This window comes from Cyprinus carpio, chromosome A4, assembly GCF_018340385.1.
Source record: "Cyprinus carpio isolate SPL01 chromosome A4, ASM1834038v1, whole genome shotgun sequence".
Classification (NCBI taxonomy): Eukaryota; Metazoa; Chordata; class Actinopteri; order Cypriniformes; family Cyprinidae; genus Cyprinus; species Cyprinus carpio.
This window is the reverse complement of record NC_056575.1, coordinates 33,912,098-33,936,768: the sequence shown is the minus strand read 5'-3', so window position 1 is coordinate 33,936,768 and position 24,671 is coordinate 33,912,098. Positions and strand designations below refer to the sequence as shown.

General features: G+C 36.0%; 2 protein-coding genes and 1 pseudogene across 3 annotated transcripts in view; 1 reads left to right on the top strand and 2 right to left on the bottom strand.

Annotated features, from left to right (window-relative positions):
• Positions 1-24,671, top strand: part of LOC109062990 (gastrula zinc finger protein XlCGF7.1-like) — a 972,510-nt gene that overhangs the window by 867,292 nt on the left and 80,547 nt on the right. The window lies entirely within an intron of this gene.
• Positions 13,326-14,603, bottom strand: LOC122140741 (annotated as a pseudogene).
• LOC122140740 (mucin-13-like) lies at positions 16,026-24,615 on the bottom strand. The gene is made up of 15 exons (XM_042745541.1): positions 24,548-24,615; positions 23,160-23,207; positions 22,871-22,924; positions 22,443-22,562; positions 22,057-22,163; positions 21,852-21,907; positions 21,430-21,557; positions 21,182-21,313; positions 21,025-21,070; positions 19,181-19,218; positions 18,981-19,068; positions 18,266-18,461; positions 16,832-18,059; positions 16,429-16,589; positions 16,026-16,152 (listed from the first exon to the last, which is right to left on the bottom strand). Exons 1-13 carry the CDS (start codon positions 24,609-24,611, stop codon positions 17,916-17,918), a joined length of 1,221 nt encoding a protein of 406 aa, XP_042601475.1. The 5' UTR covers positions 24,612-24,615; the 3' UTR covers positions 16,026-16,152; positions 16,429-16,589; positions 16,832-17,915.

Here is a 24,671-nt window from a genome sequence, read left to right as displayed (position 1 = left end):
CATTCGTTGATCTGGCTATTTGATGACGAGAAAGATATCTAATGTAGTAGAAATAAACACGTTAAGAATCCGTAGAAGTGGAGGACTATTATTATGTGTTTTTAGGACTATCATTATGTTGTAATTTTTGGTTGACCAATCAGCTGAGAGGGGCGTTTCATTCCCGCCCACATATAGAAATTGAATATTCAAGTTGTTTATTCATTTTCTGTCCCTGAATGTAAAAACAAAAAATGAAGCTGAATTCTTGAATTTTCGTTTTGTTTGGACAAATGAAAGACAAAAAATGTGCAGTTTTTTTTCATTTTTCAGATTTCAATATTAAATCAAAAAACGAATTATACAAAGGTACACGGACCGTCTTTTCTGAATGTGCCCCATGTTCTTTGACCCTTGTTCTGGAATATGAATGATTGTCTGTCATCAGATGTATGCTCATAAAAAATCATTCCAAGGATTCCTATTCTTCATAAACTTTGTGATTCATTTTACGAATATGCATGTTACATATCACATCTTTATTATATCATAACATCTCTCTATTTTTTAAAAAGAGATGAAGCCTCCACCTTTCACTTTCTATGAAGAGTTTCAACCCAAGTGCCAAGAGTCCCAGTGGAAAGTTTTGAAATATAGTCTACAAGGCCATATTAACAGTTCATCAAAACATGATTGAAAGGAACAGTTTTCGAAAGATTAAGTTTAAGGTTTCAGTTTATTGATAGAATTGATAAAAACTCAGCATCCGTCAGCTCCACGAGGTCTCCTCCCGGGTGTCACCATATCATTCAATTTGTTTTATTTTATCTTTTGCACCATTTCTGTTCTTTGAGTTAATTGTGTCAATCCGTTCAGTTGTCTGTCATTAATTAATGATTAATTAATAATAAATCTAGTCTGCATCTTCAATTTCACAACTCCAAATTACCTAAAAACTCAAACATATGAATACAGAGAGTGATTCAAATCATCATTATAAAGGGGGCTCTTCAGTTATATCATACATTTGGAGTGAGATTATATCGAGAGGGAGTTCGGCGAAAAATTAGCAGCTGTCTGCAGGAAGTGGCTGCCACTGGCAGCAGACAGTAGCTACCACTAAAACCGGATGGCAGCAGGACAAACAAATACATTATTACAAATTATTATAAATTTATATAAGTATATATAAGGTCTGTATGTTTATTTTTGAATGCATGTGTGTACATCAATGTTTGTGTGAAATAATGAAAGATATGCACACAAACATATATTCAATTCAATATGCTCGTGTTCTCGATGTTTCTGCGCAGATACCCGCGATCCTGAAGGCCGACGAGAGCCCCAGAGCGGTCATGCTTCACGCCGAGGTTAACGACACCACGCAGCGGCAGACGGAGACGCTGAAGAGGGACTTCAGGAGCCTGATCGAGACGGTTCGCAGCACGACGCCCGCGGCGATGATCATCATGTCAGGACCACTGCCCACGTATCGACGAGGACACGAAAGGTTCAGTAGACTTTTTGCTCTAAATGAATGGTTATTGTCATGGTGTAAAGAAAGAAACTGCTCTTTGCTAATAATTGGAATCTTTTCTGGGAGCGACCTAGGCTTTTTCGCGCTGATGGCCTGCACCCCAGCAGAGTCGGAGCGGAGCTGCTCTCGGACAACATCTCCAGGACTCTACGCTCCATTTGACTAGTAAGCCAATTCTCAAATAACTGCTATGATGGCTTTTGTTCTACCCGCTTAAATGTTAGAAATACTTGCGCTGTCCAATCTATTAAGACTGTGTCTGTTCCCCGAATAGTGAGGTCAAAATATAAATTTAATGTAGGATCTAGAAAAAATCTTATCGTGATTAAACCAGAAAAACATAAAATAAATGAACGAAAACAATTGTTAAAGTTTGGGCTCATAAACATTAGATCACTCACACCCAAAGCAGTTATTGTAAATGAAATGATCACAGATAATAGTTTTGATGTACTCTGCTTGACTGAAACCTGGCTAAAACCAAATGATTATATTGGTCTAAATGAGTCTACTCCACCAAAAACCTACTGTTATAAACATGAGCCCCGTCAGACTGGTCGTGGGGGAGGTGTGGCAACAATATATAGTGATGTTCTCAATGTTACCCAGAAAAACAGGATACAGGTTTAAATCATTTGAAATACTTATGCTTAATGTTACACTGTCAGATATGCAAAAGAAATCTATCGTATCTCTTTCTCTGGCTACTGTGTATAGACCACCAGGGCCATATACAGAATTCCTAAAAGAATTTGGAGATTTCCTCTCAGACCTGTTGGTTACCGCTGATAAAGTGCTAATTTTCGGAGATTTTAACATTCATATTGATAATACCAATGATGCACCCTCTGGAGTCTAAGGGTATTTTTGGGACTGTTTTTGGAGTAAAGCAAAATGTCACCGGGCCCACTCATCGTTTTAATCATACGCTAGATTTAATTATATCGCATGGCATCGATCTTACTGACATAGATATCGTACCTCAAAGTGATGATGTTACTGACCATTTCCTTGTATCGTGCATTTTGCGTATTGATGACAATAACTATATAGCTTCGCGTTATCGTCCGGGCAGAACTATTGTTCCAGCCACCAAAGACAGATTCGCAAATAACCTCTGTGTACCCATAAATACGCTTGAACTAGACAAAATGACTGGCAACATGGGCACTATCTTCTCTAATACATTAGAAGCTCTTGCCCCCATCAAATTGAAAAAGGTTAGAGAAAAACGTACTGTGCCATGGTACAACAGTAATACCCACGCTCTCAAGAAAGAAACTCGTAGTCTTGAGCGCAAATGGAGAAAAAACGAACTTGGAAGTTTTTAGAATTGCGTGGAAAAAACAGTATGTCCAGCTATAAACAGGCTCTAAAAAACTGCCAGGGCCGAGCATATCCACAAACTCATAGAAAACAACCAAAACAATCCAAGGTTTTTATTTAGCACAGTGGCTAGATTAACAAATAACCAGACGCCACCCGATCTAAATATTCCCTCACAGTTAAATAGTAATGACTTTATGAATTTCTTCAACTGATAAAATAGATAACATCAGAAATACAATAACAAATGTAGATTCTACAGCGTCTAATACTTTAGTTTTATCAATCGCACCCAAAGATAAACTGCAGTGCTTTACAACTATAGGACAGGAAGAGCTAAATAAACTTATCACTGCATCTAAACCAACAACATGTTTATTAGATCCTGTACCCACTAAATTACTGAAAGAGTTGTTACCTGTAGCAGAGAAAACCGCTTCTCAATATTATTAACTCGTCGTTATCTTTAGGTCACGTCCCAAAACCATTCAAGCTGGCGGTTATTAAGCCTCTTATTAAGAAACCACAACTAGATCCTGGTGAACTGGCAAATTACAGACCCATTTCAAATCTTCCCTTTATGTCTAAAATTTTAGAAAAAGCTGTGTATGCTCAATTGTGCTCCTACCTGCAAAAAAAATGATCTCTATGAAGAATTTCAGTCGGGTTTCAGGCCCCATCATAGCACAGAAACTGCACTTGTTAAAATTACAAATGACTTGCTTCTTGCATCAGACCAAGGCTGCATCTCATTGCTAGTTTTACTTGATCTTAGTGCTGCGTTCGACACCATAGATCACGACATACTCATAGATAGATTACAAAACTATACAGGTATCCAAGGGCAGGCTTTAAGATGGTTTTAGATCCTACCTGTCCGATCGCTACCACTTTGTTTATCTAAATGGGGAGTCATCTCATTTATCACCAGTAAAATATGGAGTGCCACAAGGATCTGTCCTAGGTCCTCTGCTATTTTCAATATACATGTTGCCCCTTGGTAATATCATTAGAAAATACGGGATTAGTTTCCACTGTTATGCTGATGATACTCAACTATATATCTCAACAAGACCAGGTGAAACTTCTAAATTATCTAAGCTAACAGAGTGTGTTAAAAATGTAAAAGATTGGATGACCAATAATTTTCTCCTATTAAATTCAGATAAGACAGAGATATTACTTATTGGACCAGAAAACATTACACAGAATCTCGTAGATTACAATTTGCAATTAGACGGATGTACTGTTACTTCCTCTACAGTCAAAAAATCTGGGTTTTATATTAGACAGTAACTTGTCCTCTTGAAAATCATATTTCCCATGTTACAAAAACAGCATTCTTCCATCTTAGAAACATTGCCAAGCTACGAAACATATTACCTGTTTCTGATGCAGAAAAGGCTAGTTCATGCGTTCATGACCTCTAGACTGGACTATTGTAATGCACTTCTAGGTGGTTGTCCTGCATCCTCAATAAACAAGCTACAGGTAGTCCAAAATGCAGCGGCTAGAGTCCTTACCAGGTCAAGAAAATATGATCATATTACCCCAATTTTACAGTCTCTGCACTGGCTACCTATTAATTTCCGTATCAGTTACAAAATATTATTACTTACCTATAAGGCCCTTAATAGCTTAGCTCCTGCGTACCTAACTAGTCTTCTACCACACTACAACCCATCACGCTCCCTAAGGTCACAAAACGCTGGACTTTTGATAGTACCTAGGATAGCAAAGTCCACTAAAGGAGGTAGAGCTTTTTCGCATTTGGCTCCCAAACTGTGGAATAGCCTTCCTGATAATGTTCAGGGTTCAGACACACTTTCTCTGTTTAAATCTAGATTAAAAAAACACACCTTTTTGGCCAAGCATTCAAATAATGCATCTTATAATTTTGGACTGCAGTTATATCTGATCAAATGCGCATTATTATTCTTTAACTTGGGTTAAAATAATTAATTTTACTTGGCTGGAACAGCATCTACGCTAATTATGTCTCTATTTGTTTCTCTGCTTTGCCACGGGATTTACATCCCGTGGTAACTAGGATTTACACAAGCTCCAGTCTGGATCCAGAACACCTGAGAAGAGATGATGCCAACCCCTCAGAGGACCTCAGATGATGCTAACCCAGAGACAACATACAGAACTACCACATTTTGCTCTAAGTTTGATTGCATAATTGCTGTTAATAGTGTTAATCGTCTGTTTATTTACGTCTTTTATTGATTTTTCTGACCATTTCTGCCGTATACACATGAACTGACAGTCACCACTGATAAGCTACTACTAAATATTGTAGAAACTGAATTTTCTGTAAAGTTGCTTTGCAATGATTTGTATCGTAAAAAGCGCTATACAAATAAAATTGAATTGAATTAAACCTGGTAAATTTTGTAATTACTGGTTTTTGGTTACAAATGCTGTAGTAAAAATAATGAATAATCATGAATCTAATGCTCATAATTAGATAAAATTATCTGAAATAAAAATACTTGTATATTTAATCTGTTCACTGAAAATATAAATAAATGTGCAACTGTTATTGAGAGCAGTATTTGTTTTTGAAGAATATTTTTTGTTTTTGAGGAACTGGTTAGTTCTTAAATTTAATACAGGCTAACATATTATTAATATTATTAAACCATAGATCTAGAATAAAGAATGCATTGTGGCCTACTGTTATTAAATATATAAATATCAGTAGGCCACTGTGTGTGTGTGTGTGTGTATATTATATATATATATATAACATATATATATAAACTATATATATTTATATATACACACACACACGGTATGTATATATATATATATATATGTATACACACAATACATATGGTATGTATGTGTATATATATATATATATATATATATATGTGTGTGTGTGTATATATGTAGGCATGTATGTATGTGTGTGTGTGTGTGTGTATATATATATATATATATATATATATATATAAATCAAGTCCAGTCTGCTTTATTGACAATTCTTCCACATGTTCAGCACATACATACAGAGAATTTAAACTGCGTTACTCTCAGACCCTTGGTGCATACAAATAACACTAACAGTAGAACATTAAATACAGATAAAAAATATATATATATACAACTATACAAATAAGGACTTGTAAAAAATAAATAAATAAAGCAGAAGAAGGGACTCAGGTTCAGAGGGGAGGGGGAGAAGGGGGGGCAAGTTCGAGTTCAGCTTCCTGACAGCCTGATGGATGAAGCTGTCCTTCAGTCTGCTGGTCCTGGCCTGGAGACTCCGCAGTCTCCTCCCTGATGGCAGCAGACTGAAGAAGCTGTGTGACGGGTGTGTTGGATCACCTGCAATGCAGAGGGCTTTGCGGGCTTTACAGGCTCCGTAAATGTCCTGAAGGGAGGGGAGAGAGACATCAACGATCTTCTCAGCTGCTCTCACTATGCGTTGAAGAGTCTTCCGGCAGGACACATTGCAGGTGCCATACCACACAGTGATGCAGCTAGTCAGTATGCTCTTGATGGTGCCTCTGTAGAAGGTGCACATGATATATATATATATATATATATATATATATATGTGGTGTGTGTGTGTGTGTGTGTGTGTGTGTGTGTGCTGCCAGCAGTGTAACAACTCTGCAGAGCAAAATGAATAAAACATTAAACATTCGACAAAGCTCAAATAAAAATTTTGTCTGTCATTATTTTTAAAACGTTCATGTTCCACTTCAGAGTTTAGCCTAATATTCAGTAACACAGGGACAAACCAATAAATATTTTCCTCTCACGCGCAGATCTCCGATTCCTCTGACCAAGTTTCAACCAGGTTTCAACCTATATCAGACGTTATGATTTAGATCAGATGCATCGGCTGTGTCGGTTGAAAAGCCAACGTGATTTCAACGCTGAATCAATGTTTTATTTTCGGTGTAAGAACGTTCTGATGTACCGACCGAATAGTTAACGTTGATTCTACATCGAAATTTGATTGACGACCGATACTGACCTTTACAACCAAAAATCGACGTTGAATCAACATTATTACATAATGTTTAAATCACAAATGTAAGTTTTGGTTTTGTAGTTTGGCTGACCCACTGCACATGGGATAGGGGAGAGCAGGGGCGAAAGTACCATTTTTCAGAAAAACATAATTTTAAAAGATAATGTTGTAGACAGAGATATATTTTTGCTGTGGCCAGTAACTCAGAAGTGTGGTCTATCAATACCAGGTGGTATTTTGAAGAAATGTAGAAAAGACTTCAGTATAATTTCACTTTGAACATAAGTTGCACATTGTTACTTTCGACCCCGACAGTTGGGACGAAAGTAACACACAGGTGGTCAAAAGTAACACAACAATATAAGCTAGATTTTTTACTCTTATTTTTATTAAGTATAACTGACTATGATCTTGTTAATATGTAACTGCAAACATATTCTGTCCTAAATATAACTAAGGTAAATGCGACGTAGCAGCTGCCCAGAGAGTGATGTTCCTCTATGTCAAGAAACGCCCTCTCATAAACATCTGGATAAAAACCAGATCTCTGTCTGTCTTTCTGACCCTCAATCAGACATATTCTTTTGGTATAATATGACATAAACATTTTTAATAATTGATGCAAGACACTGCAATGTACAGTATAGCAGGCAATTGGAACAAAATAAATCCTTATTGTCACTTGTAGCGGGACAAAAGTAACAATTGTTACTTTCTTCCCGACATAAACTCCTGACATTTAAACCTGATTTACTTTTATACTGAAAAACTCTGAAAATGCAAACTTTAGGATGTGTTAAAGCACTCAATAACCTGTAGATTGATCATTACTGTGACACATGAAACAAGAAAAAATACAACACAACTAGTTTTAAAAAAAATTACCTCTTCAATAATTATACTTTTTGTACTCGAAAACAGCTTTACGGGACCTAACTGCGGGAAACGATGACGAAATCACGTGATATTTCTTAGCTCCATCAAGGGTTGCGTACTGAACATGCTGTCATAGCTTGGAATGCAAATGCAGTAAGTGACTCTGAGAAAATCGCTTTGTTACTTTTGTCCCACGTTACTTTCGACCCCGCTCTCCCCTAGCCTAAAGCAGCACTTTGAAAGGTAAGGATTATTATTTTATATTTTTTACGAACACTCAGCCTGCTTGCATGTAGACCAGGGGTGGGCATTTAATTTTCCTAGGGGGGCACATGAGAAACTTGGGCAGTTAGAGGGCCGGAAAATAGGCCTAACTTACGTCGACGTGACTCTCCGTTACGGATTTACGATATTAACTAATCCAAAGCGAATAATATTGCCTTAATAGCCTCAAGCACACGCATGGTTTTTGCCACAAAGCACGCAAAAAAGTCGCCTAATTATTATGAAAGTGTAGTAAAAAATGAGACATTTTAACTATTTAATATGAGTTAGGCCTATTATGAGTTTAAAAACTGATGGCTGACGATTAACCGATAACCGATTTAATGTAGAAAAGCGACACTAGGGATGTCAACGATTAATCGATGATCGATTAATTGTCGATAAGCGATGCAATCGATTAAGGCTGTCGATGGTCGGTTAACCGATTTAATGTTGGGCTGCGTGCGGCTGTGAGTGACGGTGACGGTATATAAAAGCATCATCATTCATTCACAATGTACAAATTAAGCTTTTAATGTGATTTAAACTTTAAAGTACATTAAAATAGAAACAACATAAAAGTTCTTCAACATAAAAAAGCAATAGAAATGTAGTAACTAAGTCATTTCATCAGATAATTGTTTCATATCGTGCGCTTTGCAGGGCTGCGGGACACAGGACAGATAGTAACGTTATTCATTCCTACAACTTGTTAATTCGTTCCTGTGACTTATTAATTTGTGGCAACTGTCCATGTTTCATTAATTTTGTTCCCTAAATAACCCATGATTTAAGTGAAATAAGGGAACAAATTAATAAAAATCGAACGAATTCTTAATTCATTAAATCTTTAATTTCCCTTCCCATGTTTACCACAGTAAGAGATGCGAAAACAGTTATTAAAAGTGAAATATAATAAAATAAACCTGCGAAATTAGAGGGTTAGACTGTGAAGATTTAGGAAAAGAAACAATGCCAATATGTTATTGAATTTGTGGAAATTCGTGACCAACCGGCAAACCAGAACAAAGCCGCGTAAATAAAGGCTATGGCTCGAGCGGCATCCAGAAGCATGCTCGCGATCTAACATTTTCCTATTATTCCTCTAATAAACAAAGCTTTTTTAACCACACTTGTCATAACCAGAGCTTATAATTTGTAAATAAATAATTGCTGGATTCAAAACAGCGATTAATAGGCGCTGTGTGACCGACACAGACAATTACAGGAGCGTTCACTGATGTCACTAAACGGTGACGCCACAACAAGCATCGTTCACAAGTTTCTGCACAGACCTACAGTAACTAGGGCACAGGTTCTCAAGCCCTGGGACAAAATGGGATGCTTTAAGGAAAATGTATAGCCTATGCAGCCTAAGTAATAGGCCCAAGATAAAAATAACAATTTGTCTTCAAATTTTTTTTTTTTTTAAATATGCGAAATATATCTGACTTAATTAAGATAACGGATTTAAAACAGAAGTGTGTTAGCACTCCATAAGTTCACGGGGAAAAAAAGAAAAAGGATGACAACGCATTCTGTTTGTTTGCTTTATTTTACAAGAGCACAAATCTTCTGTTTTTATTGTGTGCGCACAAATGAAAGGAAACACTTTTGCGGAAAAGTTTTTATTTTTTATTTTTTTTATTTATGTTTCAGCTGTTTCGATCGCGCCGGAGCCTGCTGCACACGTATATTCTAGCGATTCAAACTTACATCGCAGTCTGTTCATTATCAAAATAAAATAGTCAACTAAACATTTAAAAGGTTACACTGGTCAGTTTAAATATACCGTAGTATACCGGCTCACTCTGCTGTTATGCCAAAGACGTTTTTGCTCATATGAAGAGGATCTTTTCAAACATTATATGCGAATGCGTGTAAAGTACAAGCCTAGTTTACATTAAAATAATAGTTTTTACATTAAAATGCATTGCGAATATGGAAACATTTGGATTTGTGCCGAATGAGACACACGCACGCACGCATGCAGTGTCACTACCCAACCCAATATACACATGCACTGTCACGATCTGATGCACTGTATGCCGGATTTTTAAAAACAAATAGACCTAACGGAACGCAAAAATTAAAAATCTGACATTTTCTAGAACAGAATACAGCAGGATCAAATTAATGTTAGCAACATTGTGTTTTGGTGCAGCAGCGCCGATGGAAGAAGGATCACTTAATGTGCAGCGCAGCCACACGCGCGCCACAGTTACGTTTGGGATAATTTTATTTTAAAAACCATAATGTCAGTTGAAAACATTGCAATTGTGTTTTAAAATTACAACAACGAGCACCACAAAACCATTTAAAGAGGCGCGTTCAGCGGTCTCCATGAAGGGTAAGGATTATTAGTCAACAAACTAAAATGACCTCAAACGTAGGCTATATGGCGCGCGCTGCTCTCTTCATTTTATCAAATGATCATAATCACATCTGTTCATTTTAGAGTCCTGTTACTAGCATTTTATTCAGACTAAAACCCATTTAATTCAAGTGAGAAAGTGTTTTGTGTGTGTGTGGCTTTTCCACATCCTGTCATGCCGGTGACTGCGTGCCTGCAATAGACGCATTTTGCAGCATTATGGTTAACGATTAATCGATTAATTGATCGTTAATTTAAACGACGATCGATCATGGAAATAATCGAAATTTCACACATCCCTAGTGATCACGCAGGCGCCTCCTCATGCAGTCTACCCTCCGCACAAACATTGCAATATGGGCCAGTAATACAACACATTTATAAAAAAACAGATTAAGAAAATATGCTGATTATATCTTCACAAATAAATATTATATACATTTATAAATAGAGCTGCGAATAAGAGTGCAGTTTCACGTTTTGCGTCTGCATAAGTCAATTATTTTTAACATTCAGTGATACTAAATAAAACCAAACAAGACGTGTAGTGAAGAAAAATATTTGTACAAAAAAATAAATTACTTTTTATATAACTTATAGGCCATATATTTATCCTGTTTATATTTGCCAGTGGTGTAAAAAATGTCTACAGAACAAAATAATGAATAAAACTAGGCCATTAAACATTCGACAAAGCTCGAGTTAAAATGTTAATTGTCGGGTCAATTTTTTTAAACTATCATCTTTCACTTAAGAGTTTAAGTAGCCTAATATTCAGTGACAGACGGACAAACTACTAGCTATATAAAATAATGAACAAAAATGCATTCATTACCCTCTGTGAGAGTGCAAGCGCAGATCTCCGATTCCTCTGACCAAGTTTCAACCTATATCAGACGTTATGATTTAGATCAGATGCATCGGCTGTGTCGGTTGAAAAGCCAACGTGATTTCAACGCTGAATCAATGTTTTATTTTCGGTGTAAGAACGTTCTGATGTACCGACCGAATAATGAACGTTTGATTAAACATTGAAATTTGATTGACGACCGATACTGACCTTTACAACCAAAATCGACGTTGAATCAACGTCTGCTTGCTATCTGGGTTAGCATCAGCTAACAATATTTACTTATTTTCAGTATGGTTATGAATAAATATTCATATTTGTCTACTCGGCTAGTTTATCCAAACAATATAAAAATGTATACTGTTGATAAACAATATAAAAAACAGACGTCACATAGGGCTAAATGCATAGCATTTTAATAGAACTGTTAATGTTATGGCAGCTGGGAATTTGAACGTGCATGATTTATTTTATTTAATCTGTGTTAATGTTTAGTTTTTTTGACCTAAGAGGCACTGATGCTGATGTGTCTGCATTCAAGCATTTCAGTGGGCTTAAATAGATCACCCTTTACAGCAGATTTAATTCACAAACAACTTACAGTTTTGACATAAATATGGTTTTCAGTTACAATAATAAATCCTAAAATTCGACATTAATAACTTACTTTTAGCAGCACACTCACAAGATCTCCCGGTTGTTTGTGTATTCACTTACTTGTGAACTGAGTTCACTATAGACTCGCACTAAACTGTTCATTTGAATCAGTGAGTTGTTGACTCTAGAACAGCTGCAATCGAATCATTCTAATTCGTGAATGAATCATTTAGTGCGATTTGCGAACCGATTTAAAAGGTTCATTGAAAAGAATCAGTTCGTTCTTGAATCGGACACCGCTTCTGTGTGTCGGAGCACGTGATATAGCCTATTATAAGGAGTAACGATAAGTTTTATGAAATATAGTTAAGTATAAAGTACGATCTTATGCTTTGGAATGTAGTGAAGTAAAAGTAAAAGTTACTAAAATTAAAACTACTCCAGTAAAGTACAGATACTTGAAAAATGTACTTAAGTACAGTAACAACGTAAAGCTACTCCGTTACTGTCCACCACTGTGTGTGTGTGTAAGTGTGTGTGTGTGTGTGTGTGTGTGTGTTAAAGAGAGAATGAGAAATAGAGTTGAGTATGAAAGTAGGTGAGTTTTAGTTACCTTTGAAAAACATCAAATGCACACAAATACAATAAAAACAGTATATAAAAATATTACACCATCACAGCTGAAACAAGCATGACATACAACAGCAGTATTCAGAGTATGATCATTTTAAAACAACAACATAGCTGAGAGAAATAGGGAGTTAGATGTTGACTTCATGCATGTACTATATGCACTATACTATCCGTCATCTCACTTTAAAAAATAAATAAATGGAATGGAGTCTTACTAGTTAAAAGTGGCGTCTTCTGGACTGCTGCAAAGTCTTTGATCACATCAGTAAAATCCACTTTACGTAGAAGGTCACTCTCAATTGGCATCAGAGTAAGATGATGTAATTTCTGATTTACCGTTGTGGATCACAGTCTGTTTTTTTTTACCAGTTTCAGTTTGGAGAAACTGCGCTCCCCCCACTTGCATTTGTGACTGGTAATGTCAGATAAAGTCTGACAGCAACATCTACATTTGGGAAGATGGTCTGTAGTTTTCTTTTCCTAATGGTCATTAAAAGTTCCCTTGCAGATGATGGCTCATCATGGCAGATGAAGTCTTTGAACTGGATGATCTCTTTACAAAATTCATTTTCCAGGTCAGTGTGGTGGTACCTCCTCTGTAGACCTGCTGCTTTTTCACGCAGATGTTCAGCAGAGAGAGTAGATATTTTGTTCAGGAAACCAAAGGAGACATTGAGATCATTATAGGATTTAAAACGACGATCAAGTTCTGCCAGCAACCTGTCCATCACAAACTAGAAACACACCAGATGAGAACTTTTCTCATCCTGACAAGTGAGCCTCAGGTGTTGCAGACTCACACACATGAGTCTTGCATTTTCTTTGTCTTTGTGTGTCTTGTTTGTACATTGCTGAAACTGTGAGAGACATTGCTTTTGCTCGGGCCTCAAACACATCAAATTCGTCTCTCAAAACCTACAATATAGTCCTGCAGTGATCTCACCAAATCAACAGCATTGCACAGGTCAAGATCCACCGCTTGTAGTGCAACACTTGTCCCCTGAAAGCATTGGAGGACATGATTCCACATAGTGCACAGAAAAGCAGTCTCTTGTTTGTTCATTTTTTTATGCAGTGACCTTGCATCATTTTGTATCGTCAGGTTCTGTGCTGTTTTCTGCAATGTTCATTAGTGACTCTTGAATATTGGCATAATTTCTGCACAGTGCCTTGGTGGCCTGTGCATGTGCAGCCCACCTGGTGTCAGAGAGAGGTTTTAGTGTTTCAATGCGGTGATTTTCATCAGGCTGCAGCCCTGCAGTTACCACCTTCCATCTTGCTGTAGATTTGGAGCAGAAGTTGAACAAAGTAAAAAAAAAAAATCTGCAGTCTCTGTGCAGCAGTTCACACTATTAATTCCAACAAGATTGAGTGTGTGCATGGCACACGGCACCCACTCTGCTAGTGGATTAATGTCTGTGATGTGAGCTTGCAAGCCGTTGTACACTCGTGACATGTTTGCATCATTATCGTAGCATTGTCCGCGGCAGTTACAGATGTTTATGTCCATTTCATGTAAAACTTGAGTATGGCATCACACAGTGCCTTCCCTGTGTGGCTTGCTACAGGGAAGAATTTTAGCAATCGCTCTTCAATGAGGCCCTCAGGTGAAACATACCTTATGATAAATGTAAGCTGATCGATGTGCGTGGTGTCAGGAGTTGAATCAATGTCGAAAAGTACTTGGCCACTTTCACTTCGGCAATAATTTCAGACAGCAATCTGTTGCCCATATCTTGATAAATTCTTCACACGTTTTCGACGAGAGATATGAGGGGGTTCCTACCCCAGCATTTCCATTCATTTGTATGTGTGATTTCAAGAATGGGTCGAATTCACTGATCAGCTCCAGGATGCCCATGTAATCCCCATTATCAGCTCTACCAAATATTTCACTTGAGCCTCGGAAAGCCATTTCCCGTTCTGAAAGAAATTTTACCACCGCAACCACTCTTCGCAAAACTTCACTCACATAATTGCAGTGCGACTCAAGCTGCATTTTAAGTTGGGAGTTAATAACGCCATCAGCTGCTGCTCTGTTGATGTAATTAAGTTGGCTTGAAAAAGCCAATTTACTGAAATCCTATTTAAACTACTACTTCTATTTCTTCTGAGACTAAATTTTAAAATGTATCTCCTCTTAGAGCTTTTAAGCTACAACAACCAAACTCGGGTCAGACCTCCAGACTGGTCTGACTCAGGTTGCTATATCTTTTCTAACTGATCCGGCTTACAGTTTTCGTAAACCAGACTATCAAAACCACCTAAAATCCCATAGACTTTCACTGATGGGGTGAACATTTTATACAATAAGACTTTTGATGTATTTAAGCTGTCTACTGCCATAGCAAACCTTAAAAACTCTCTACTGATAATACAGCTAAAACCAGCCTAAGCTGATCAGTTGCTCTGGCTGGTCTCCCAAGCTGGTTTTTAAGTGGTTTTGGCCACTTTCATGCTGGTCTTAGCTGGTTTTTAGCATTTTTTTTTTACTGAATCAACTGGTTTTAGCTGGTTTAGCTGGATTAGCATAAGAACATACTAACAACATGCTAGTAACTTACTAATCAGGCTAGAAACATGCTTTTTAACATGGTTTTAAAGTGGTTTTGCCCACTGTCACGCTGGTCTTAGCTGTTTTTTTACTGAATCAACTGGTTTCAGCTGGATTACCATAGAAACATGCTAACAACATGCTAGTAACTTGCTAATCAGGCTAGAAACATGCTTTTAACATGGTTTTGGCCACTATCACGCTGGACTTAGCAGCTTTGTTTGTTTTTTTTTTTACCGAATCAACTGGTTTTAGCTGGATTAGCATAGAAACATGCTAACAACATGCTAGTAACTTTTGCTAATCATGCTGGAAACATGCTTTTAAACTAGTTATTTGCTAATCATGCTAATGACGTTAGTCACTTGGTAGTCATGCTAGCAACATGCTAGTTACTTGATAATCATGTTAACAACATGTCAGTTACTAATCATGTTAGCAACATGCTAGTCACTTGCTAATCACGCTAATGACATGCTAGTCACTTGCTAGTCATGCTATCAACATGCTAGTCACTTGCTAATCTTGCTAGAAACATGCAAGTCACTTTTAAAGTGTTTTTATTTGTATTATTTATTAGTTAAACTAATACAAAAGTAAACTAATTAAATGATATCATTCCTTTAACATGGCGGGGTTTTTATCAATGCCAGACCAATAAACGCACCTTAATTGAAAAATAAACCAATCAAATGAACAGAAGCGGGCGGGGCCCTCTATTGGGCGGGGCCCATGGGCTCGAGCCCACTCAAGCCCAATGGTAAGTCTGGCCCTGCATACACTGTATAAAATCTTCAACACTTGATAAGCCATAATCCAGTAATGATGATGGGCGTTACGTTTCTGACATGCGCTGCACGCAGTAGACCAATCACAACAGATCATCTGAGTCACAACAGAGTCATCTGACCAATCACCGCAGATTAGCGTCACGCAAAGGAGGGGTTTGGAAAAATTAATCATTGAGCAAATCATTTGGGAGTCATTGAGCAAATAAGGTAAAAATAAATGCATATTATAAGACAATGAAAGTGTTTTTTGACCTTGCATGCATGTCAGCCTGTTGTTGGGTGTAGCTAGACTCCAGCCAGACAATGGTGAAGCGTACTGATATTTCAAAAAGCTTTTATTTTCTTACACCCTTTTTCTTCTTGAAACACCGTAAGAGCTACAGGACAGATAAATAACATAAATTAGCTCTTACGAACCCAAACATTAGCCGAAGGCCACATTAAACAGTATATATATATATATAACAATATTAGAAATAGCCATTTATAAAACCCTTTTTATGACGTTACCTCAATCAGTAATAACAATGCTGAAAAGCTTATGTTAACATAACTTCACATGACAAGTGATACACATTTAAACACTTCTTCAAGTCAAATAAATTAACCTACATATTAATGCACATAAACATTAAACAAACTAAACACAATACCTTGTTCCCGTTCCGGCTAGGTGCTTAATTATCCCCTCCTTTTCTTTAGAACTTTACGATTTCAGAGTGTTTTAGAGCGACATGAGATTTTTTCCTCCTTTCTTCCGTGTGTCCGTCTCACTAACCAGTCCCACCTTTCTAGATGCGAAATTAACGTTCCACTATAGAGGCGGAAATAAAGGACTCATTACATTAACAGAGGAGACTAATAAAATAAAGTTCAAAAGTAATTATTACTTATTTACTCTTTCCTTAGAGTTAGTTACATTGGGGACTCCCAAAACCAAAATATGAACCTTTCAAATGCCATAAAAGGGGTACTTTAAAAGCATTTGGATAAGTACGTGAACACATACTTGGTCTTGAAAAAGAAAAAAAGAAAAAAAAAAGCTTGTTTTTTGACCTTGATGTGGCATTCTTTTTGTCTTGTGTCCTACTTTATACAGTATGAGGAAAGTGAGACAGAGGAATGCTAAATAAGATGACATATCAAGTCATTTAAGTGATGAGATACAAGTTTATCATTAACTTATACAGCATTAATAATGATTAAATATATGACAGTGTAGTGCGCAGTGTGTAATATAATGTTATTTATAAATGTGTAGTGCAGCGCACAAAAGTCTTTTTACATTAGACAATCAAATAACAAAAATAACGACAGTAGGAAGGACATTTTCTATAACCATAGATTATATTGCAAACAAACAAAAGTTGTTTAAGCATGTAATATTCATATTTATGTATTTTGGTTTTTGTCTAAAGTGAGAGATCCTAAGCGTTCCATAAATGTACATATTGATGCATTTTGTGAAAATGAGAGCAACGTTTGATGAGAATATATAATTTGTTTCATGTCGTAAACTAACAGAAAACAAAGAAATTGTTTGGGAAAAGAAGATACAAATACCTTTCAAAATCAGAAATCTAATTATTTATTGACTATTTAAATACAACAAAATATATACTGTTTATATACTTTTAAAAAGATCATTAGTTATCATTATACATCCATTGGCATAGTTATGACATTTTACAAATCTAATAATTACAGTTAGAACAGTTATTAATCATTTCTGTCCCTGAATAAATGGATGTGTTTTGAAAAATGTTTTGTTGAAAAAAAAAAAAAAATCAATGACTTTAGGTTAAGGCCCCTGCAACATAGCTTCCATTCAAACATCCAGGAAAGACATTTTATTCCAATATGTTTTAAGCTGAGGCTTAGATCAAGAGGAAAGCCCATGAACTGAATTTTATTAGCTGCTGATACCACAGAATGTAAATATCAAGTAAATTTGAACTGTTCCTATGGTAAGATGTATATAAAACGGCAATAACTGTTTTTCATTACAACCTTCAAACTTTGGTCAACAAAGAAATAAAAACAATTTTAATTAATTCCTGCATCCTACTGTCCTAATTTAATTAATTGGTGTTAATTATAATTTTAATTCATTACATTTATATAGCGCTTTTCTAAGCACTCAATATCTGTGCATTCTGTCATCATCATGTCGAAAGTATGGGTTGTGGACACCACCGTTGTCCACTCCTCTCCCACCGTAGCCCGAGTACGCTGGGGGAGCGTGACCCCTATAGCTCATGTCCTCATCGAAATCAGTGTAGCGCTACAAAAAACACAAATAATGTTTTTAAATACTTGCAGATGCTTTATTAATGAATGAATTATTGTATGATAATATTTTTTATATATTAATTATATATTATATAATATAAATGAATTATTAGATAAATACATTATATATTAATGAATAATAAATTTATCACTGGTTTGTAATAAGCCCAGTGAATAGCGTTGTACTTGTGGACTTACCGCTTTGCTTTCTGGGCGATCTCTGATAACCAGTGCCTGATTGCTTCCACTATCGGTCATCTCCAGATTGTTAGACTTCCAGCTAGCTTCAGGGTTGGCCCGAGGGATCCTGGGAATTCCTGTAGGTTTATGTAATTCCTTATTTCCATAGCTTGAGCTAAAGTCTACCTCGGATGAGGAGTCTTCCTTCTGATTCCTACAATTGTAAAAGGATGCACAGACAAAAAATCAGTATGTTAAGTAACACTTTATAATAACTTTCCTTAATAAATCATTAACAAACATTATATAATGCTTAACTGATCATAAGTTAATGTTTACATATGTCATTAAACTTTCAATTCATACGATCATGCACTTTTCAAAAATGATTTTAACAAATAATCGCATAACATCTGTTAAAATCATTTGTAGATTTTCGAGATGTGCATGATATGAATTAAAAGTCTAATGACATTTGTAAGCACTTTAATTTACAATAAATAATTATTTGTTAATCATAAGGTAATGTTTAATGAGTTTATTAGTAAATATTAGTAAGCACATTATCTCATTTTTAGCTATTTGAATACATATTAGCTAATGATCCGTTAAGCATTATATAATGTTTGTTATTGATTTATTAATGAAAGTTATTATGAAGGGTTATCATGTTAGGTAACATTGGAAGAATGTTTGTTTAAATAAGCCTGGAAAATGTGTTTTAGACCCTCACCTGAAGCTTACAACTATCAGGGCCACAATAAAGATTATCAGCAATGCACCCAACACAGTGGACACCACGATCACAACCAAAAGATATGCTGTAATGAGAATTTGCATTACAAACAGATGCATAAATGTTCCTCAAACCAACCAACTGAACATAACAGAGAAATGCAGCTTGATTCAGATGATTGTGGAGGGATGACTTACGATCATTGCAGTTGAACCCAGCATAGCCAAATGGACATCTAAAATGAGCAAAAGAGCTCTTAGTGATACTGTGCAACCACAACACCAATATTTATATTATATTATACTGAATAATGAATACAACCAGCTGTTTACGTAATTTTAATGGTGTAGTCTTCAGTGTATTCAGGTTGAAACAAAAGTTGCGTTTGTCTTTTCTTCCTTATTATATAAGTAAAACAATGAAAAAATGTAGGGCAGGATTTAATTGGATCATTGGATTGTTGTTGTTTGCTATTAAGGTTGTGACGATAGTATCGTGTATCGATGATAGTCATTGAAATCAATGATAATGCTGTTTCACCACACTACACTTCACACACATGTGCAAAGGAGGATTAGGGTTCTCCTCATCGGAAATGTTTTAAAAACAGACTATAAAACTATGGCCACATCAAAATTGAACTGCAAGGTCATAAACCTATATTTACAAATCATGTCAAGAGTGCTAAAAGAGACATCTTTTCTTGAACAGCTGTATGAATGAACATGCCGAAAACGGCATCGTCATCAGCATTTTATTTTCTTTACAGCACATTAACAAAAAATATTGATGCTTATTCTTCATCATTTTTGTTTTAAAAATATGCATATAATAAGTTATCAGTCTAAAACAGGGCTCGGCGTGGGGCGCGCGGTCCGGAGCGCTGTATGACTGATGTATCATTTAAATGAACTTTACTCCAAATATATGAACTTACCTGTTTTAAATACTTTTATATTTAACATGTTTGTTTATGTCCAATATTTAGTGTTAAACTGTTGGTCTTTAAAATAGAATTACTTTTGATTTTTACCGTTGACTGATTTTGCAGACCTTTTAACTTCCGTGAGCCGATGCGCAAAAACTTGTCACAGGACATGTGGTCCTAATAGCGATGTATGACTGTTGTATCCGAATATATATGAACGCTGTTTTAAATAGTTTTATATTTAACATGTTATCAGTATGTTTGAAAGTATATTATTTCAATCATTTGCGCTTCCATAGACGTGGTTCGCACACAAAAAGTTATGCAATAGCCTATGACAAGTTCAGATAGTCTCTCTCTTGACCTTTACCCACCCACGCACACACGAACGATAATATTGTGTATCGCAATCTCACACGCTGGTGATATGATGGCAGCACTATTTGCTGTAGACCTTTATCAGCTTAGATGCGATATTAAATTTAACATGAATAAAACAAGGCTGTGAGGGATAGGCTTACAGTCTTTACAGTGGCAAGCTGTATAAAGGTCCTATATCATATCATTTTTACATCTCACAAACAAAGGTCAGTTGAACGCACTGTACTTGTATCCCTCACAGCATCATTTTCATTCCTGTCAAAAACTAGTTATGGCTTTATCCTGGCTAAGGTCTATTGCTGCAATCGCATGTGAGTGACAGGTTGCTGGTGGAGAGGGGTTTGTCCCGCCCTCATGTTGTTGAACACGAGGACAATCAGAGAAAAGATGTCATTGCGAGTTCTTTTGATTAAAGATTATAATGGCACATTGGAAAAATTAATGATGTGCACTGATAATCTTCTATATAGTAAACACTGCAATATTCCATTAAAAATGATTTCAAAAGAATTATTTAATATATATTAATTAATATATATTTTACAGATCTGTCACTTAAATTCACAGGGATTAGACGAAAATCTTATTGGATGGGCATAATGAGTACACTATAGCATAGAGGAACGCAGTGGGCCTGGGACAGTATTAATGGAATGTGCATGAAATTTTTTTAATGGGACATTTTCATATAGAATCATAGAAATCTGCATATGACATGTTCCGAGTGCTTACTTTTCACAGATTTTTGAATCCACTGCCTTTTGCCCATTTGGACAAGCTGTAAGGAGATGAGAGCACAATTGTAAAATGACGAGAACCAGTCTGAGTGTTTTGAAGTTGTGTGTACATAACAGTGAGTAAACAAAGATTTACGTTTCAAGACATTTACCAAGGCAGGCCTGAGATGTGGACTCTGATCTGACATATCCTTCTTTGCAAGTACACATTGCAACACCACTAACCAGTTCCTCACAGTTTGTGGTTTTATTGTCACAAGCTCCAAGATCACACACTGAGTTTTCTGTGAATTAAGTAAAAATGTGAGACTTGCTAATTTATGCTTCTTTCTAATGCTTTATAAACCATTCATTACTCTGGTACTGCTGGAAAACAAATGACAAGAAGCATTAGACATACCTTTGAATTCGGTGGCGCCTGAAATTTTATTTTCAGTAATTGCTTCCCGAATCTGAGATTCAACCAATTCTTTTGTGACAGTGATGACGTCATAGAAATTCTGCACTTCTGCAATTATACTGCCTTGCCTGTAAGGATGGATGCAAGGAAATTACAATGAAAAGCACACATTCTATCCAACTTATTTTATATGAAATAATGCCTGTGGCGATGTAAAGCACTTCAACTTGTTAGTTTTTAGCTAGTTACCATATCGAAGCTTCAAAACGTTAGAACATAACGGTAAGTCAAAGTGGCAACTATTATTTGCAACTTATAATCCTCAATAAGTAAAATAAAAATTCTGTTCTTTGTAAGCAGCTATAAGATCAAACAGGTTAGTGTTTAAAGCAAATACTAGTATTGTAACAATTGTCACTCACCTTAGACTCAAAACGATGGAACGTATGTAGCCATTGCCATTAAGGACTATACTGAGCTATATTTGGATTGAGAAAATGCAAAGCAATGCTTTTTGACATCAACTGTTATCTGTTTACAACCATTTATTTATAGCACTCATCATTTACTAAGCAAGAAAAATGACTAAACTTCAGTCCTTCCCCAAGAGGAAATTCAGTCTCTTACCTCATTCTCTATTCTATTTGATACAATTTGAAACTCCTCAGACTTCCTGTCAGTCATTTCTGGTTTAAACATCTCAGACAACGTTAAACTACCAGGGAAGATCTTTGCTGCAATTGATTAAAAAAAAAATAAGAGTTAGTAAAACATTAATGTGTTTAATGATACCAAATGTATAAAATATGTGAATGTGTTCATTCATTCCAAATTCATAATGGTAAAACAGCAAGGTAGTTATTGTACTTTAATTGTTAAAGTCAGGTCACACCACATGAAAGAAGTCACCAGATTTTTAAATTATTTAAGCTTAATTTCTGTACCAAGGCTGACTGTTTTATGCAATCTCAGTAGCTTAAAGTATTAATGATTCAAAAGTGAGCCAGTCATACTTTGAACGCAGCCGCTTATTTGATTGTAAACCAGTCCAGGCCGGCAGATGCAAACAAACGTGCCGTCAAACCGTGCTTCACAGGTACTGTCTCCGATACAAGGACTTGAATCACAGGGACCTGTCAAATGAATAAACAATATGGTTATTCTAGTAGGACATTCTGAACCTATGGTGACACTTTTTGCTTAAAACCATTAGTCCCCATTCATTATAAGTGCATAGAAACGAGCCAGTACAGTTTGTCAAAATATTTTCTTTTGGGTTCCACATTAAAAAGGAAATCATACAAGGTTGTAATGAGGTGATGGTGGGTAAGCTATTGTGTGCGAGCTATTGCTTTAAGTACAACTTTGTCCTATTATTGAAAGTTACTCAGTTAGCCTTTGGTCCTGCTAGTGGAGCTGCTGGCTATGAAGATGTGAGTACCTTGTTTTGTAGTGGCAGGAGTGTCTGTGGTATCAGTACCCGACCCCTCAGGATCTGACAGATAAAACAGTGATAAAATATTCATCTTGATTCAGTTCCATATCAAACTGTTGTCTGTGGTGAAAAAAAGTCTGGAGAATCTGAACCATCAACACAACAGTAAATAATGACAGAATTTGTATTTTTGTGTGAACTGTCCTTTTTAAGGACAATGACTTCTTATGATTAAGTGTTACTATTTAGCCTTTAGGTCTGCTGGTGGGGTGTCAGACTTTGAAGATTAGAGTACCTTCTGGCGTAGTGGCTGTGGTATCATCAGTGCCCGACCCCTCAAAAGCTGACGGATAAAACAATGATAAAATATTAATATTGACTCAGTTCCACGCCAAAAACTATCGTCATTGTACTGTGGTGGGAAAAAGTAGATAATGACAGAATTTACATTTTGGGGTGAACTGTCCCTTTAAGGAAAAAGACTTCTTATGATTAAAAGTTACTGTGATGAACAATGGAAGAACATGAAATATCACCTGGGAACAGAGTGACACATTAGCATAACCTCTCACTGTACTGCTCTCTCACTAAAACAGCTGGGAAAATAACACCATCACTTATAGTCTTCCATAGTCTAGTCTGCCTGATGAAAAATGTCTCATTATCCAATGTGTGATCTGTGAAGCATCCAGAAGTACCCAAATACATTTTGGGATTACTGTAAATGTGATCATGTGGATGTTACCAGAAATGTTACTCTAAGATATGAATAATCTGAAAAAAAAAAGTCAGTCAACTTCTCCAGTTGTGAAGCATTATCATGTCACGTAAGTGAGAAATCATCTAGCTAAACAAGTACAAATTGCTAAGGACTCTGAAAGCAATAAATACGTCAGCAGTGACTCTGACACTTTCTGATGAAGATCAGAAAGTTCACACTATCTCCTATCCAAAAGAAAGCATCTCAAGGTTAGAACATGAATAGCAAGAAATAAAACCAAATAATAATAATATAAAATTTTATAATAAATTTACAAAAAAAAAAAAAACATTCAAACTACACTTTCACTATAAGCATGTCATGTATATGTACATGTAATAATGTTTTTTCAAATAATAAACAAAACAAGTATACTTGAGGTAGCACAATTAATTGATAGCCTATGACCATTATGAATATAATACGTAAAATATATGTTTTTTAATATAAGAGAGATATCTGTCTTTGCACATGAAGTAGGATCAGGCACTAGGAGTAAAGTCCAACACATCACCACCCTACCCTTCACTGACAACTTTATGAGGTTAGTGAGGTTAAGAATCATATTTTTAAGTCACTGATCGAAACTCAAATAATTATTTTACCCAACTGGCAAAACCTATCAGCAGATAGGCAGGAAATCTGTTCTGCTTTTATACAGAACAATACAATGTCCTAAAATTATTTAGGATTATTAATTACTCCTCAATGGCAAAAGCTGGCATATCTACTTCTACAGGCTACTTGTTATCCTCTAATAATAATCCTGAGCATATAGGGATGTAAAAATCACAATATTGATGTTCATAAGTGTCTTCAACTACGAGTATAGGAATTTTTGCTCTTTTTTTTTTAGCTACACATGAGAGTACTTCAAAACGTCTAAATTATAACATTTGTTACAGGAAGAAAAAAACACTCACGGTATTGTGCAGTCATTGCAGCCACCAAGCTGAACATCAAAATGATCTTCACTGATAAAATCATTTTCAGATTTCAGTCCAAGTGGAAGTAGCAAAAGAAGAAAGATCTTCTGGTGCCAGGCTG

Coding starts and splice junctions, on each gene's coding strand:
- LOC122140740 (XM_042745541.1), bottom strand. CDS start 24,611: ATGATTTTATCAGTGAAGATCATTTTGATGTTCAGCTTGGTGGCTGCA. Junction 22,563..22,870: donor TCCTGCCACTACAAAACAAG/GTACTCACATCT, acceptor TTCATTTGACAG/GTCCCTGTGATTCAAGTCCT. Junction 21,908..22,056: donor CAAATAGAATAGAGAATGAG/GTAAGAGACTGA, acceptor ATCCAAATATAG/CTCAGTATAGTCCTTAATGG.